Source organism: Mus caroli, chromosome 3 (genome assembly GCF_900094665.2).
Source record: "Mus caroli chromosome 3, CAROLI_EIJ_v1.1, whole genome shotgun sequence".
Classification (NCBI taxonomy): Eukaryota; Metazoa; Chordata; class Mammalia; order Rodentia; family Muridae; genus Mus; species Mus caroli.
This window is the reverse complement of record NC_034572.1, coordinates 97,997,333-98,014,268: the sequence shown is the minus strand read 5'-3', so window position 1 is coordinate 98,014,268 and position 16,936 is coordinate 97,997,333. Positions and strand designations below refer to the sequence as shown.

At 38.1% G+C, this 16,936-nt stretch overlaps 1 protein-coding gene across 2 annotated transcripts in view; it reads right to left on the bottom strand.

The window, feature by feature from the left end:
• Positions 1-16,936, bottom strand: part of Rsbn1 (round spermatid basic protein 1) — a 56,116-nt gene that overhangs the window by 27,525 nt on the left and 11,655 nt on the right. For both annotated transcript variants that reach the window (XM_021158737.2, XM_021158738.2), the window contains exon 2: positions 13,672-14,345. In XM_021158737.2, coding sequence (XP_021014396.1) covers positions 13,672-14,345 — 674 coding nt within the window. The remainder of the gene's footprint in view (positions 1-13,671; positions 14,346-16,936) is intronic.

The following is a 16,936-nucleotide window of genomic DNA, read 5'->3' as shown; positions in this document are numbered from 1 at the left end:
CTATAGGGTTGCAGATCCCTTTAGCTCCTTGGGTACTTTCTCTAGCTCCTCCATTGGGGGCCCTGTGATCCATCCAATAGCTGACTATGAGCATCCACTTCTGTGTTTGCTAGGCCCAGAAGTGGATGCCTCTGTCAGTTTTTAAGGCAAGGTCTCATTTAACCCAAGATGGCCTGGCACTCACACTATGTAGCTGAAAATGACCTTGAACTTCTGATCCTCCTGCCTCCACCTCCCTAGTACTGAGAATATAGTGGTGTACCACCATATCTGGTTTACACTAGGTTCGGGCTTAATCTCTTGGGCTCAGGTTGGTCCTCTACCTTTTTTCCATTTTTTTTAATTATATATTTTTATTTTTGTTCTGCTGTTTCCTTTTTCTACTGTAGATGAATTTTAGCTAAAATGGGTTGAATTTGAGAAGTTTCATTCTTGTTTGCTGTTGCTTTTAAAATAATTTTGTTACTCTATCATGGATGAAATTATTTTACTTTTTTTTTTATTAGATATTTACATTTCAAATGTTAGGATGAACTCAGGATACTTTTATTTGTTTAATGTTCAGAGAAACAGGGGAAAGAGACCAGTTAGGAGAATTCTATAATATTCCAAGTAAGAAATTGCTCAAAGGCAGTGAATGAACTGATTTTAACAGGGGTAGGAAGAAAATATATACAGAAGGTATCAAAACCATTAAACTAGGAGGACTTAAAAGACTGAATCTGACAGGAAACAGGAAAATGTATCAAGGATTACTACGAACTTGTATCCTTTACAACTAGATAAAAAATATTACTCATTCTCCTTTCTGGGAGAGGAGTCTGGGTAGGAAGGTGGTATCTGTTTTAGACACCATGAATTTGAACCATGGGACAGGTGGAATAAATACCCTCTAAATTCCTAGAACCTATGAATGTTACCTTGTCAAAAAAGGGAACTTTGCAAGTATGAATAAATAAGGACACTGAGATGGATTATACAAATAGACACCAAAGGTAATTCCACACTTTGTCTCCCCTCCACAGTTAGGCACCAAGTCTAAAGAGTCTGAAGAGAGAGGTTTAACATAGTCTAACTCCCTGGTAAAATGTAATGGTTCTTAACTATAGAAATTAAAAGCCCCAGAGAAAAAACCACTGATAGTTAAGAGCTTTACTCACAGTGCTATGGATTTCTTACTGAGTCACAAACTGGTGAGTCCCACCTATGTGACTGCAGGGTTTCTGACCAGTTTTGTAGTAACTTAGGTTTAAATATGAACAGAACACCAGATCACTTTTGAAGAAAACCTATAATAAAACACTAAGACAAACAGAATTTGTAGAGATAAAGCATAAAAGAAAATTTGATTAATTTAATAATTAAAATAATGTCATCCTAACATTTGAAATGTAAATAAAGAAAATATCTAATAAAAAATAAAATAAAATAAAATAATTTCATCCATGACAGAGTAACAAAATTATTTTAAAAGCAACAGCAAACAAGAATGAAACTTCTCAAATTCAACCCATTTTAACTAAAATTCATCTACAGTAGAAAAAGGAAACAGCAGAACAAAAAGAAAACAAATATATTTTAAAAAAAAAATGGGGAAAAAAAGAAGAGGACCAACCTGAACCCAAGAGATTAAAATAGGCCATAGCAATATAACAAGTACCCACTTAAAAGAGGAAATTGAGGCCAAAAAGTTTCTCCAAGGGTAAAGGCATTTGCCACCAGGCCTAACGGTGAGTTCAACGCCCAGGACTCATACTCAGTAGAAGGAAAGAAATCTCTAAGTTGTCCTTTGACCTACACATGTGCATGCTATGTGTAACCAATGTAATAAAAATGAGATTAAAAAATTAAGTAAATTAGACCATCAGTTGGGAGAACTAACATACAAAAAGACTTTCTGAAGGAAAAAAGTAAGAGAAGGAGGAAAAGGAGCAATAAAAACTGCAGGAAGGAAATAGTAAAGAGTTAAAGCCAAAAATGTAGCTCCGTGGTAGAACACTTATCTAACACGCCTAAGAGTCTGGATTCAATCCCCAGCAAGCAAGAAAGACAGAAGGAGAGGGGAGGGGAGGAGAAAGAAGGAAAAAAAAAAGAGGAGAAGGAACGAAAGGTAAATGAGTGGGAAGATAAGGAAGGGAAAAGGAAAGAAATAGTAGAAAATGTACTCAAGTTGGGCAGTGGTGGCACAGGCCTTTAATCCCAGCACTTGGGAGGCAGAGGCAGGTGGATTTCTGAATTCGAGGCCAGCCTGGTCTACAGAGTGAGTTCCAGGACAGCCAGGGCTACACAGAGAAACCCTGTCTCAAAAAACCAAAAAAAGAAAAAAATATGAGAATATTAAGGATAATGTGCTTTGAGATAAGGTCTCTCTTAAAAATTACTATGAAATGTATCAAGCATGTAAAGAAGTCTAAGTTATGAACATTTAGATTAATATCATGAAACCCGAGTGCTGGGCTTAAAGGCGTGCGCCACCACCGCCTTCTCAATTTTTATAATAAAGAAATGTTGAAAATGTCCAAAGATAGAGGAAGCGGTAGGGAGAAAGGTGCCCAAAAAGGATCAGAAATGACAACATTGAGTTCTTCAACAGAAACTTTTAAGTTTAAAAGACATTGGAACAATACTTTTACAAATTGAAAAAGATTACCTAATCTAGAACTCCAGACCCACCTGAACCACCAACTAAATAGCACCACGGTGCAGAGACTTCCTACATGTGAGGTCTTATCTGAGCCATGGATCCTGATAACAGTTGTGAATTTTTAGAGAAAAAAAAGTAGAAATATCAGAATATACATGTGGATAGACATTTACATCAATAATTACAACACGACAATATTATAAAACAGCAAATGCCCAAGAACAAGAGAATTTTAATATCCAATACCCTCAATACAAAGGGTGACAATGAATGATCTAGTGTTGTTCATCAACATAATTCTCATATAACAGTTGAACCAAAACTAGGATCCTAAAGAATAACCCATGAGATAGAGTAGTTGTCTTAGCTTGGGTTTCATTGCTGATAAGAGAAACTGTAACCAAGGCAACTCTTATAAGGGACAGCATTTAAATGGGGCTTACAGTTTCAGAGGTTCAGTCCATTATCATCATGGCAGGAAGCAAGGTTGTGTGCAAGCAGACATGGTGCTGGAAGAGTCAAGAGTACACGGGAGATACTCTTCTCCTCCTGTAGAGGCAGCCAGGAAGAAGGTCTCTTCCACACTGGGAGGAGCTTAAGCATGAGGAGCCCTATACAATGACACAAGTCCTCCAATAAGGCCACACCTCCTTAATAGTGCCACTTCCCATGGGCCAAGCATATTCAAACCACCACAGTAGAACATGTCATTTTATGTTCATGCTGTGGTGAGTTCTCTGTTTCTTTCTTGCCTAACATGATGCGGGGCAAGTGGACTAACCAGAATCTATAGTAAACCTCTGAGCATATTTCCTATTTAAATTAAGGTGGTATATCAAATGCAGACCTTCTGTCTATAAAAACAGGGATTACCAGAGGCTTTTCCCCCAAGTGGCTAAAGAAAATACAAGGTCAGGCTCCTAGAACCAGAGTGATAATCATGAAGACATAAACTAGACATGAGTCAGACAAAAGTAACTCATGAGTATAACTACCAGTATAATCAAGTTTCTAAGGTGATAGACATTGGGCTATCTACCAGGTTAAAAATATCCATGAAAAGTGTACTGTGAATAACCACATCCATCTCCCTCTCCTTCCACAGCAGATCAAGGTTGCTAGCCTCTCTGGTACTAGAACCCAAATATAACTGGAGTCTCTCAAAATATACATCATAGTAAAGTAATGTAATTGCTAAAAATTATAAACAATAAATTCAAGACAAAGATTTGCTTTAGAATTAAAAAGAAAGAGAAACTTGTCTTTTAAAGGACACATACAAAGCAGCAATTCATGAATATAATCTCTCCCCTTTTCATTTAAAACGGAAGAGGCAAAGGTTGGAAAGTAGGGATGGCTTATTACTGAAAATCCTAAGCAAATGGGTAGCTTCTGTTGTGATGGTGAAAAAAAAAATCTCTGGAAATTAACAGTGATGATGATTATAAAACATTCTGGAAGTAATTAATTCCACAGAATCATAGTCTTTAATGGTCAAAATGTTAAAGCTTCTTTTATGGATATGTTAAAACAACAGGGGTTCGTGATATGGTGAGTTAACAGAGTGCTTGTCTAGCATGCATGAAGGCCTATGCTCAACTCTCAGCACTGCATACACCAGGCCTGGTGACCCTGCCTGCAGTCCTAGCATTCAAAAAGTAGACAGGAGGGTTACAAGTCCAACCCTCTACATAGCAAGTTAGAGGCCAGTCTGGAAAGCATAAGACCCTAGCTCCAAAGAATAAATAAAAAAGAAGTAGGCTGATGGTCAGAATCTAGAACACAAATAGGCAAAGTAGTAGTTAATGGACTATCTTCTCTAAAAGACCAAGAAGGGGTGAGGGACTGGGAAGATGACTCAGTCATAAAGTGTTTGCTACACAAGTGTGAATACTGGACTTCAGATCCCCCAAACCCTATAAATCCAGTGTTGGGGAGGACGAAACAGGTGAATCCTCAGAGCTCATTGGCTGGCCAGCGTAGCTAAATTAGTGAGCTCCTAGGTTCAGTGAGAGATATTGCCTCAAAAAAAAAGTATATGAAGAATAACTGAGGAAGATATATGGGTTGATTTCTGGCCTATACACACATGTATGCAAACACAGAGTGGGGGAAGGAGAGGGAGAAGAAGAGGGGGGGGGGGGGGGGAGAGGGAGAGGGAGAACACTAAATTTTCAGTCTTGAAGAATAGGTATAGGCAAATAAGCTGACTTTGCTAAGCAATGCTTCCAAGTTAAGAGATAGTCCCAAATGACTAATTATCAACCTCAAAGGGGGTTTTAAAAATAATTTTGTAATATATAGATATTAGACAAGATTGTCTCAGTTTACGATGTTATAAAAATCTAAGATTGTACCTACATATCAAATGAAAAGAATTATAGTAGGGATAGATAGCATGTGATATAAAACAATGCCTCTTAAAATTCACCATTGCAAGAATTGAGTCATTTGGGGCATGTATCTCAGACTTACTCCAAATATAATGAATAGGAAGCTACAAAAAAATCTGAGAAAATGACATGTATTTTCAATGAAAGCAATAAACAAGCTGAGTTCTATCATTTTCTAAAGTACATTAGAGCAGAGTGGGTGGAAGAAGAAACACATCAGCGGTATTACAGGAGGTAAGCAAAGAGAGCAGAAAAACAAAGCAAAGCTGCCAGCAGTGCAGACGACAACGGCGACAGAGAAAACCCTGCCGTAGTAATGTCAAGAGAGAACACTGGGGAATTATTCACGCTTAGCATGCACTCAAAGAACCTGGTATGTTTATGATAGCCACCAAATGTTAACCAACGACCTATCTGTTCTATGTCAACATACATATGGTTCTTTAGGTTACAAATTCAACATTGCATTAATCCTATATCATTTCTGAGAATTAGGTAAATCCCACTGTGTATCCAATACATAACTTCTAAAACTACCCATTAATACTCAGAACACCACCAAGCTTGAAATGTATCATCATACTGAAAACCCTGTATATGACAGATTGATTGTCCCATAGAACCTGTTCTCAGGAAAAAAGGCCCACTTAAGCTGATTGTTTTAAAACACAGAAAGGAAAAAGCAAGCCAGCAATTTTCCTAACCTTGTGACCTATGAGTAGAAAACATTCTTTAAAACATCCCATGAAAAAAGCACTGAGTGGGTCAAAGTGAGTTTACTACAAGCTGTACCAAGAACTACACAAAATAATCAAACCTGCTATGTATGCTGTTCTATTTTCTAAAGGCGGCAACTTCAAGTATTTGTTTTTCCCTTTTATACAATGTACTAATGCTTAGTGTTCCTCAAGGGTTTAGCTATTTCCCAATTACATACTATTCTACATACCACTCTTTATCACAACTGTCAATATTACAAAAATGTCAATATATTAATCAAAGGTTGGAGAGCTAATAAGCCTTATCCTAACACATGATAGGCAAATAATTTTTTATTCTCTAAAACAAGACATAAAGTTGGATAGTCCAATCCTACAGAATGTTATTTTTTAGAATATTTCTATTATAAAAGTAACATTTGCTACCCAAATAAAGTTTTTATGTTGCCCTTACTCAGGTCAGATGGAAAACATGTCTTACTACAATTTTTAAGTATGTCCTTCAGTGAAATTTCCAATCCTAAGTACAGAAATTTTTGGGGGGAAAAAAAAAACAGAACTTAAAATATGAACATTTGCCTTACGGCACTTATACAGCCATCATCCTTCTTCGTACATACCCTTCCATCTCAGTGATGTTTAAAACAATCCCCATTTTAACATTACTATATTGACACTTTGTTGCTGTTTTCATGGGGAAGTCATCTATAAACTTTATGAGGCCTATGACCTTCTAGAGTCATCAACACTACCTAGGAATGTTAGAAATGAAGGATCTATGAGGACGGAGAAGCAGCTCAGAGGTTAAGAGCTCTGGCTGCTCTTTCAAAAGACCTATGATCCATTCCCAGCACCCATATGGCAGAGCAAACCAACTATAGTTCCAGTTTCAGGGCTTCTGACACCATCTTCTGGCCTCTGCAGACACCAGGCATGGTGCACATACACATGCTCAGGCAAAGTCCAACACATATTAAGATATAATAAGATTCTCAGTTAAATTATATGCACATTATAGTTTTTTAAGCCCCAAACCTTAGACTTTCGTACCATTCAGAGAAAGGACAAAACAATTCCTTGTTAAGAATCTGCAATTATTTAATCTTGAGAAGGTGACAAAGTATTATGACCAAAATACTGTCACCTAGTAGGATACAAGGGATACAAGGACTTAAAGATGACTTCCTCTTCCCTAAAGTCTGTGATCCTTAAAAAGATTTGAGCTTTTATCAGTTCCTCTGTTACCACAGGTCTACAATAACATAGGGCGCTAAGGACCAAGACTTTACTGTAGAATTGTAACAACTCTACAAGCGTTGAGTTACAAGCGTTTTCAGATATCCAATACTATAGCTATAATTTATACCTAATTAAAACGATCACAGCCGGGCAGTGGTGGTGCACGCCTTTAATCCCAGCACTTGGGAGGCAGAGGCAGGCGGATTTCTGAGTTCGAGGCCACCCTGGTCTACAAAGTGAGTTCCAGGACAGCAAGGGCTTCACAGAGAAACCCTGTCTCGGAAAAAAAAAAAAAATCACAAATCATATTGATTCCCAAAATGTATGCAGATAAAAACTTTTAAGAAAAAAAGGCATTTCTATGTGAACATAGAAATTTCTCCATTAACTGACCTAAAGATTAGACAAACATTCAAACATTTAGGCCAAGACTGGGACTTATCCAATGACCAATTAAAAATTAGAAATGAATATTCTTACAGAATTATAATAAATGCATGGTCTTTTAGAAATTCAAATTCACAAAGCTGTCCTTCAGTCCCTAGGAGTGAAGTAAGCAAACAAGGATCAGCATGGTGTTCCAACAGACACAATGAACTTACCTCCTGAAGTGTTAAAGTAGTCAATGATTATAAAATGTTTAAAAGGGGGGCGGGGATGGCTCAGCAGTTAAGAAAACCGAATGCTTTTCTAGAGGTCCTGAGCTCAATTCCCAGCAACTACATGGTGGCTCACAACCATCTGTAACAGGATCCCATGCCCAATTCTGGTGTGTCTGAAGACAGTTACAGTGCACTCATATAAATGAAATAAATAAAATCTTTTTAAAAAATTAAAAACAGAGAAAAGAAAAACAGCCTATACATGGACCCTAGCTTCACCCAATATAGTAACTAAAAAATATAAAAGTAATAGAAACTCTAACTTTTCTTACATGAAACAATCCTACAGATTACTTCATGAGCTAAAGTTCCCAGGGGAGAAAAAAGAGGTGCCTAAGGTTAGGTTAAGGAGTCTAAAAGGCTCATTGACTGATAAGAATTCTGTGATTGTGGCAATCTGGAATGCTGGAGTTTCCAAACCACCTTGGGAGAGCTTTAGCCTACTTATTATTTATGCCCACCTGTTTAACCTACTATCCTTACCATTCATCGGGTAAACCCTGCCTGGACTGTGCTGTTCATATTGACAGCCTTCTCCTGCTAGAGGACAACATTCTAAAGCAGTGAATCGTCATGTGCATAATAATCATCTCGGGAACCTGCAGACATCCAGATTCTGATCTGAAAGATCTGAGTAAAAGTAAGAGCATACATTTCTAGCACGCACTGTGGTGCTGCCAAAAACTCTCAAGCACATTTTGATAGCAAGGTTCTAAAGAAAAGCTACAATTTACAATACTTAGGATCCACCACTACCACCATTATTCCAGCATTTTGTACAGCACTAGTCTTGATGATGTTTCCAATTAAATTCCTAACTTGTAAGCTTAACACTTTTCCATCTTTATCTTACTTGATCCATCATATGCTGTGTATTTTTTTTTTAATTTATTCACTTTACATCTCGATCACCGTATCTCCTCCCAGTCTCCCATACATAGTCCCTCCCCTCAGGACCCTCCTCTTCTCCTCTGAGAAACAGGAGAATCCCCTTGGATATCCCCCAACCCTGGCACATCAAGTCCATGCAGAGTTAGGACTACTTCTCTCACTGAGGCCAGACAAGACAGCCGAGTTAGGGGGAATGGATTCCACAAACAGACTACAGCTTTAGGAATAGCCCCCACTCCAGTTGGTCAGGACCCATATGAAGACAGCTGCATATCTGCTACATTGTGCAAGGTGCCTAGGTCGAGCCCATGTATGCTCTTTGGTTGGTGGTTCAGTCTCTCAGAGCCCCCAAGGGCCCAGGTTAGTTGACTCTGTTTGGTCTTCCTGTAGAGTTCCTATCCCCTTTAGGGCCCTCAATCCTTCCCCCAACTCTTCCATAAGACTCCCCAAGCTCCATCCAATGTTTGGCCATGGGTCTCTGCATCTGTCTGAGTTAGCTGCTGAGTGGAGCCTCTCAGAGGACAGCCATGCTGGGCTTCTGTCTGCAAGCACAATGTGTAAATTTTTTTAAAGTTTTTTTTTAATGTGTGTCTGTGAGTGTAGCTGCACATGTGTGATATGCATGCATGTGTGTATCCACAAAGGCTGTAGGAGGACAGCAGATGGATGAGCTGGAGTTCCAAGTGTCTGCAAGACCCCCAAGCTAGTTAAATGGGTGATAGGATCCAAACTTCAGGTCTCATGACTGCACAGCAACTGTTTTTAATCACTGAGCCATCCCATCTGCTGGCTATATTATATTTTTATCATCTCATTACTGTTAAAATCTAGGAAACATATCCTCATCTGCCTTCCATTTTGGGTCTCTTCCCAAATTCTCACAAAGCAGGTACACTACACCTCTATCTTCACCTCTTCTCAATTCTACCATCATCTCTGGTTTGCCTACATGTTAATTAACCCAAAACCTGCATTTCCCAACCTTTGACCCACATATTCAGTCACTAAGAAATCTTTTTTAAAATGAGCTTAAATATACACCTCCTAGGGGCTGGAGAGATGGCTCAGCGGTTAAGAGTACTGACTGCTCTCCCAAAGGTCCTGAGTTCAAATCCCAGCAACCACATGGTGGCTCACAACCATCCATAATGAGATCTGTCTCCCTCTTTTTATGTCTGAAGACAACTACAGTGTACTTAAATATAATAAATCAGTGTACTTAAATATAATAAATAAATAAATCTTTAAAAAAATATATATACCTCCAATTCAAAATATCTCCAACAGCCAGGACCTGCTAGCTCCACAGAAGAGCACCTGTCCAGTACACACAAAGTCCTGGTTTCAATCTCTAGCATTAACAATAGACTGGGAGTTAGAAGTACGTCAAAAGCTGAGCAGTGGTGGTGCACGCCTTTAATCCCAGCACTTAGGAGGCAGAGACAGGTGGATTTCTGAATTCAAGGCCAGCCTGGTCTACAGAGTGAGTTCCAGGACAGCCAGGGCTACACAGAGAAACCCTGTCTCGAAAAAAAAAAAAAAAAAAAGTCCGCCAAAAGATCTCAAATACTACAGCACCCACACTCCACCCTCCCCAGCTTTTGTATTAACCTTCCTTATCGCCAACTCCAATGTTACGTCATATCTTAAAACTGGCTCTCTTTCACTAAACCCAGTTAGCCTCCACTTAATAATTTCTTAAATCTTATTCTTTTCTCCAAAACTGTTATTAGTTTGAACACAGAATCTGACCTAGTTACTATAGTAACCTAATCAGTTTTCTTGTTTACAAACTTATTTTCTCCCACATTTTCATTCTCTACCTTACCATTTAATCTTTTTTTTTAAAGATTTATTTATTTATTTATTTATTATATGTAAGTACACTATAGCTGTCCTCAGACACTCCAGAAGAGGGAGTCAGATCTCGTTACAGATGGTTGTGAGCCACAATGTGGTTGCTGGGATTTGAACTCCTGACCTTCGGAAGAGCAGTCGGGTGCTCTTACCCACTGAGCCATCTCACCAGCCCACCATTTAATCTTTACAGGTATAATTTGTTGTTATCCCCTACAAAAATTCCCATCACCTTTAGAAAAAGCATTTTAGCGTATCATATAGTACTTTTCACACCCGCAACCTTATTCTCTTTCCCTCTTCTCTCACTCAAGCCACTCTTAACAACCAGAGTGTCCCTTTGCTTCATGAGCTATTCACAGCTCCCCAAATGTGGCCCACTCTCAAGACTGTATGTATATTTGCACAGGTTAAAATGCATCTGTTTAACAATGACCATACCAAGTGTGATGGTTTGCAGAGCCCAGGGAGTGGCACTATTAGAAGGTGTAGCCCTGTTGGAGTAGGTGTGTCACTGTGTAGGGGGGCTTTAAGACCCTCATCCAGCAGCCTAGAAGTCAGTCTTCTGCTAGCATCCTTGAGATGAAGATGTAGAACTCTCGGTTCCTCCTATACCATGCCTGCCTGGATGCCACCATGTTCCTGCTTTAGATGATACTGGACTGACCCTCTGAACTTGTAAGTCAACCCCAATTAAATGTTGTCCATTATAAGTCTTGTCTTGGTCATGGTGTCTGTTCACAGCAGTAAAACCCTAACTTAACTAACACACCAAGTTAAGTACTGATCTGCTTTTAAGAGCCTCCTTAAGCATAGCATGCTTTAAAATGCCATCTGATCACCAAATCCTCCTCCCTCAACAAGAGGGTTTCCCTGTGTGCACCGCTATTCTTCTTAACCTGGTTTAGAACTGCCACTTTACTCACCTCTCTGCTAGGCTAAATTCATCAGTTAGTCCTTTTAAGAACTGAGTGTCCAGTAGCTGAAACCTATCTTTAAGTACAATCATGAACAATTATTATGGCTACAGGTTTAAGTTATGAAAAAAAATTTTAAAGCCTATAATTTTTAGCTTGACTTTATAGCTTGGCAGAAGTTCCTAAGACTACAGAACACAGACTTCCATAATACCCAATGTGTTCACTTAATTCCCAGCATCTAAGCACATTTGTTTTAAAAATATGAAAAACAAAGCTCCTCCTACTTCCCACTGAAATCCAGTCTTAGCTTCATAACCACAATGTTAGACAAACAGCACAGCAATCTCGTTCCCAGCGGTCCGTCCGTCCGTCGGTCTGTCCGTCCGTCGGTCACATTAAGTAGTCAGACGGCCTCCAGACAGCCTCCTCGGATTCTCTCCTGAGCCTTCTACTTACTGACTGACTGACTGACTGACTGACTGACTGACTGCATAACAAATGAACAGTGTCTTCAATGAACAGCAGAGAAAAACTGCTTACCTACCTCCTGGTTGTTTCAAATACAAGCCATAAACAAATGTGAACTAATGTGTTAGCTTCCATCTCCACATTCATCAAAGATTTTACAAATGCAAATGTCAAGGTTCAAGGGCTAATCAAAACCTAAGTTACTGGAGCACAGTCCTCTTACATGGCTAAAGCAGCAAGATCTAATTCCATAATAATCTAACATATTCTTTATGGGTACTTATTTTATAAGCAACAAAGTAAATCTCAAGGTAAGTTGTTGGTACAGTCATTTAAATATCAGCTCCATTTAAAAAAATTAATTGGAAGACAAAAATCAGCAGGGAATATCATTTTGAGATGTCTTATTTAGCAGGAGTATTGTCTGTTGACATACAAAGTCAATCTATAGACTAAAGCGAAAGTTTAAAAAGTCACCTTTACAAAACCTTATCTCCCCCAAATTTCTGACTCATTTCTTAGATACACTTGCTGATCTGTCAGAATAGAAAATTTATTTAATTTCTCTAATCTAAAAAAGTAAGCCCCACTCTCAGCAGAGCCTTCATTGACTACAGACTAGATTAGAGCTGTTCTCTTCTCTTTCTCAGTATTTATCAAAGTAGGATTCTTTAACTTTCAAAGGGAAAAACTCCTTTAAAAAAAGAAAAAGAAAGGAAAATCTACTACAAAAGTCAGTACTTTGGTACCTGATTGCAGTAACAAGGCCAAAATCCAAGACGAAGCCCTTTATTGCACATGGAGTTCCAACATCTTGGGCAGACTCAGCTTGCGACCTCTCCAGATTAGCTGCTCCTGCTCTCTCTACTGCAGAGAGAACTTCAATTAGAGAGATTCTGAAGCCCATAAATCTGAATTGGACACTCCCCTCATTGGAGGCAAGAATGGGAAGATTAACTAAAAAATCCAAGTTGGAGGAGGGTTCAGGTGAGTGTACACAGCTTGAACCCACTATAATAGAAGCAGCTGAGAGTCGGATTGTATAACTTTATTTACCTCAAAAAAAAATTTTAAGGGAAAAGAATGACAGTAAATTACTATAAAACCTGAAAAAGCAGATTATATAAATCTTTAAAAAGTGAACTGGTCTCCACTGAACTTGAACGGCAATATCTACAGTATAAACCTGGTGCTTCCCCTTTATACTTACAATCTGAGAAAAGCAAACGAAGAAACAAAAACAAAAACACTGAAAAACCTTCAGATTCATTATTGTTCTTTTTAATACTCTACAATAATTCCATTGAAAGGAACACTTGGCTAAAAACTGGTTAGAAAGGAACGTTTCCCTGCTGACTTAAGCCTAACTGCCCAAGCAAGGCTTCAATCAGAAAATGTCTTTACCTACAACAGTGCACAGGCAGAAGGAGCAGAGGCAATGGCGGTCTCTCCAGTCACAAATCACACCAATGGGATGCATTTCTGGGATAGACTGCCAACAAGTTACAGAAAGAACTTAAGCAAAACCTGGTAAATAAATAAGCCAACACCTTCTGTTTTCTATTCTAGTATCAGAGTCTTCGGTAATGTTACCCTAAGGCTACAATGTCTAAATCATATGCTCTACACTAGCCTGGATTCATTTTTAAGCTCATTTCCATAAACACATATGATGCATAAATCATTTCTTCAAGCAAGTAAAAGTTCCACACCAAAGATCTCACCAGTTAGAAATCACAATTTAAAGAAAAGACAGTCTGAAGTACTTTTATTATGAGGAACTTTTATAATGTGTGCAGGTGTGTTGTGCAATACAATGAAATTAATTCTGCTGAGAAACTGTATTTACTATCCAATTGAACAATAATTTTACCTTACCTGAGTATGAAAATTTGAAATGGTGGTTGTTTCAATATCTTTCTTGCCCAAAATTTCCATTTTCACTGGAGTGTTGGGAAAATTAAAAGCAAAGTAGTCCAGGAAGTCTGGGAGATAAGCGGCCGCTCCATGCACTATTGCTAACGCATAGTACGCAGCGTTTTTCTCATTTTCACTGAATGTCAAAGCAAGAAACTCCTCAGAAAATCTCTCCATCTCCATTGGAGACAAAAATGAGAGTTCATCCATGTATGCATGAAGGACAAGAGCACCCCCATTGGACTGGTGTTCTTCATGAATAAAGTTGCTAAATTTAGTACCTGTTTTTAAGAAATTTCTGCGAATAGAATGTTCTTGGTGCGTTGTAAAAGGTGTCTGTACTCCCTGGGGCACCCGATATTCTTGCATGCCCAAATTTAATCTGCACAGCTGTTCATCCTTCAAATACCTGAAGGACTCCTTATTAACTCCTGAAGTGCTATTTAGCTGTCCTTGGGTGAGAATTTCTTTGCTGATGCGGGTCAGGCCAGCACAGACGGTTTGTACTTCCTTATTGTACATTTTAAGGCGTCTTCCTCTCATGTCTTCTCGATGTTTCTTTTTCTTTTTCTTCTTTATTTTCTTCAAGACAAAATCATCAGCTCTCTGGGTTTTACCATTTTCATCTGCTGTTTCTGGCCACAATAATTAAAAATAAGTTAGTTGCTAGGACCAGTGTCAATATACATGTGTCTTAAGGTATTTGATCTAAATTTAAAAACCTCTCCTTAATTTCTGAGAATGTTATTACAATTTTTATCATTAGAAATAAAAAATGGGACAAAAACCTTAAAATATAGTAATATTCTGGGTCAAAGATTATACTAAAAAACAAAAACAAAGAACCGGGTAGTGAGTTATTGGTGGAAATATAGTTAAATGGTATGTAACACTTACTTAAATATGTGCAAGACCATGGACAACACACACACATACACACACACACAGGATATATTTCATATGACTTGTAATAAAGATAAAACATGGAAATAGTGTGTGCTACACCATATGAAGTATTTAGTTACATAAAATCTAAATTGAAGTTCATTGTTTCACATTTTCCTGTCAGTCTATTAATTATTATAGTACACACAGTTGAGTCAGACAAAATAAGCCATAAAACAATAGTTTACCTATCAAATGAGCTTATAAACAATGTGGCCTTGCAGCAGCAGGGTGGAGGAAGAGGCAACTAGGCTATAGGACACAGAGACTGCTGACACAGGTGGCCACTCCCACTGACCACGCCGCTCGCTCCGGCTTGCTTTCCTTTCGCCTCACTGCCTATGCTCCACAAGGGTGCTTGTTCCTCTCAACCTTTTTCTCCATTTCTGTCTTGCTACATTTTTGTCAGCCCTTTTTCCTGCGTGTCTCTTAAAAGTGATCATTACTTTTCTTCAGGAAAGACCGAGACTTTACAATAATATCCTTTTGGGCCTGGTGTGGTAGCACACAATTGTACTTCAAGTGTCTGGGAGACTGACAAAAGATGAAGAATTGGAAGTTAGTCTGGGTTCTAAAGCAAGACTCTCAAAAAAGGACCTGAAATAGAAACCCTTTTCCTCTTCTCATGGGAAAAAGTAAAAGAAAGGCAACACAAACAGCAAGATACCCAAAAGAAAACACAGAGGCAAACCCCAGCACACACATAGATAAAGCACATTTTCAGAGCACTCTCCACACAGCATTTCACCTCACTCTGAGAAAGTCATTCTCTATACTGTTTTATGGAGGAGCAAAACAAAAAATAGAGTGCTTACTGAAGCACTTGTCAAAGATTGCAGATAGACAACTAGAAAATCTTTAGACCCCAAAATCTTAATCTTTATTTTAAAAAATAAGATGTTCACAAGTGACAATTGGGTGATATGTACCACAAGCCTTAAATATATGTTTATAAACTCCAGATCCAGAAAAAACAATTCTAAGTCAAAGTTATCTGAGAAATGACTGAAATATCTACAAAGATAGCCATGACAGTATCTTCTAAAAGAACAAAAGAAAAATCCTCTAAACTGCCTAATATGATGATTTAAAAAATTCTGATAGCTACATACTACATACACACATTGCTAAGCCATTATAAGTAATGGAGTAGAGAAATTGACATAAAAATCATGTTATAAAATGCTCATACTGTTACACTCCTAGAAACCCTGCACTGATAACTTCCCCATCTAACAGAGCACGCAGCAAAAGCAGCCTATGCTGCACTTCCCAACACAGCACTCCCTATTCCAGAGTCTACATACTTAACTACCCACCTTTCTTCTAGAATGTAAGTAATCTGAGGTCAAGAGTCTATACTACCTTTTATTCCAGAGCACTTAACACAGGTTTATTCTGATACCATCTTCTTATTTAACACTCATTCACTTGAATTTATTACAAACATACATACCATGTGCTAGGTACATTCTGGACATATAGCTACAGTGCTGGCTACAGCACAGACACAGTCTGCTCTACTCTCCTGTATGGTATAATCAGTTGGAGAAGATCAAGCAACTACAGTACTACCAGGCAGTAGTAGATGGTGAACAAAGGCCATTCTGGATATTATGGTATCTCTTTTGAGAGATGAAATTTAGAATGAGTTCATAATAATAAGAGATCTGAGTATTTGAAGAGCTAGGAGTGAATTTCTAAAGAGAAGCAAAAGATCTAAAGCTGGGAAAAATCTGCTTTATCTATGTATGTGCTGTATACATAAAATACAGAAAAATATTTGGAGGTATGTATGCTAGCTAAGGTATTACTGGAGTTATCAATGGTAACAGGATTATAAATGTCTATCTCCTCTATATTTTCCAATTTTCTATAATAAACAAATTAAAATTATAATTTCAAAACTGACTCGTTTTAAATAGTTGCATGAATTGACAACCCCAGTATAGAAAAACATCCTTCATTTAGTAGTAAGGAAATCGACCTGTCTTTTAAAAAAAATTTGAGATTAAATAACAATTACAGTCCTAACCTTCAAACTTAACCTAGCATTTATTATATTGAATTTATCTACCAAACAATAGTATTTCCAAAATAAGTAATTCAGTTAACATAAATACCCAGTTATAAAGAACTTATATATATGGTATAATACATTAATCCTAGCACTTGGGAGGCAGAGGCAGGCGGATTTCTGAGTTCGAGGCCAGCCTGGTCTACAGAGTGAGTTCCAGCACAGCGAGGGCTACACAGAGAAACCCTGTCTCAAACAAACAAA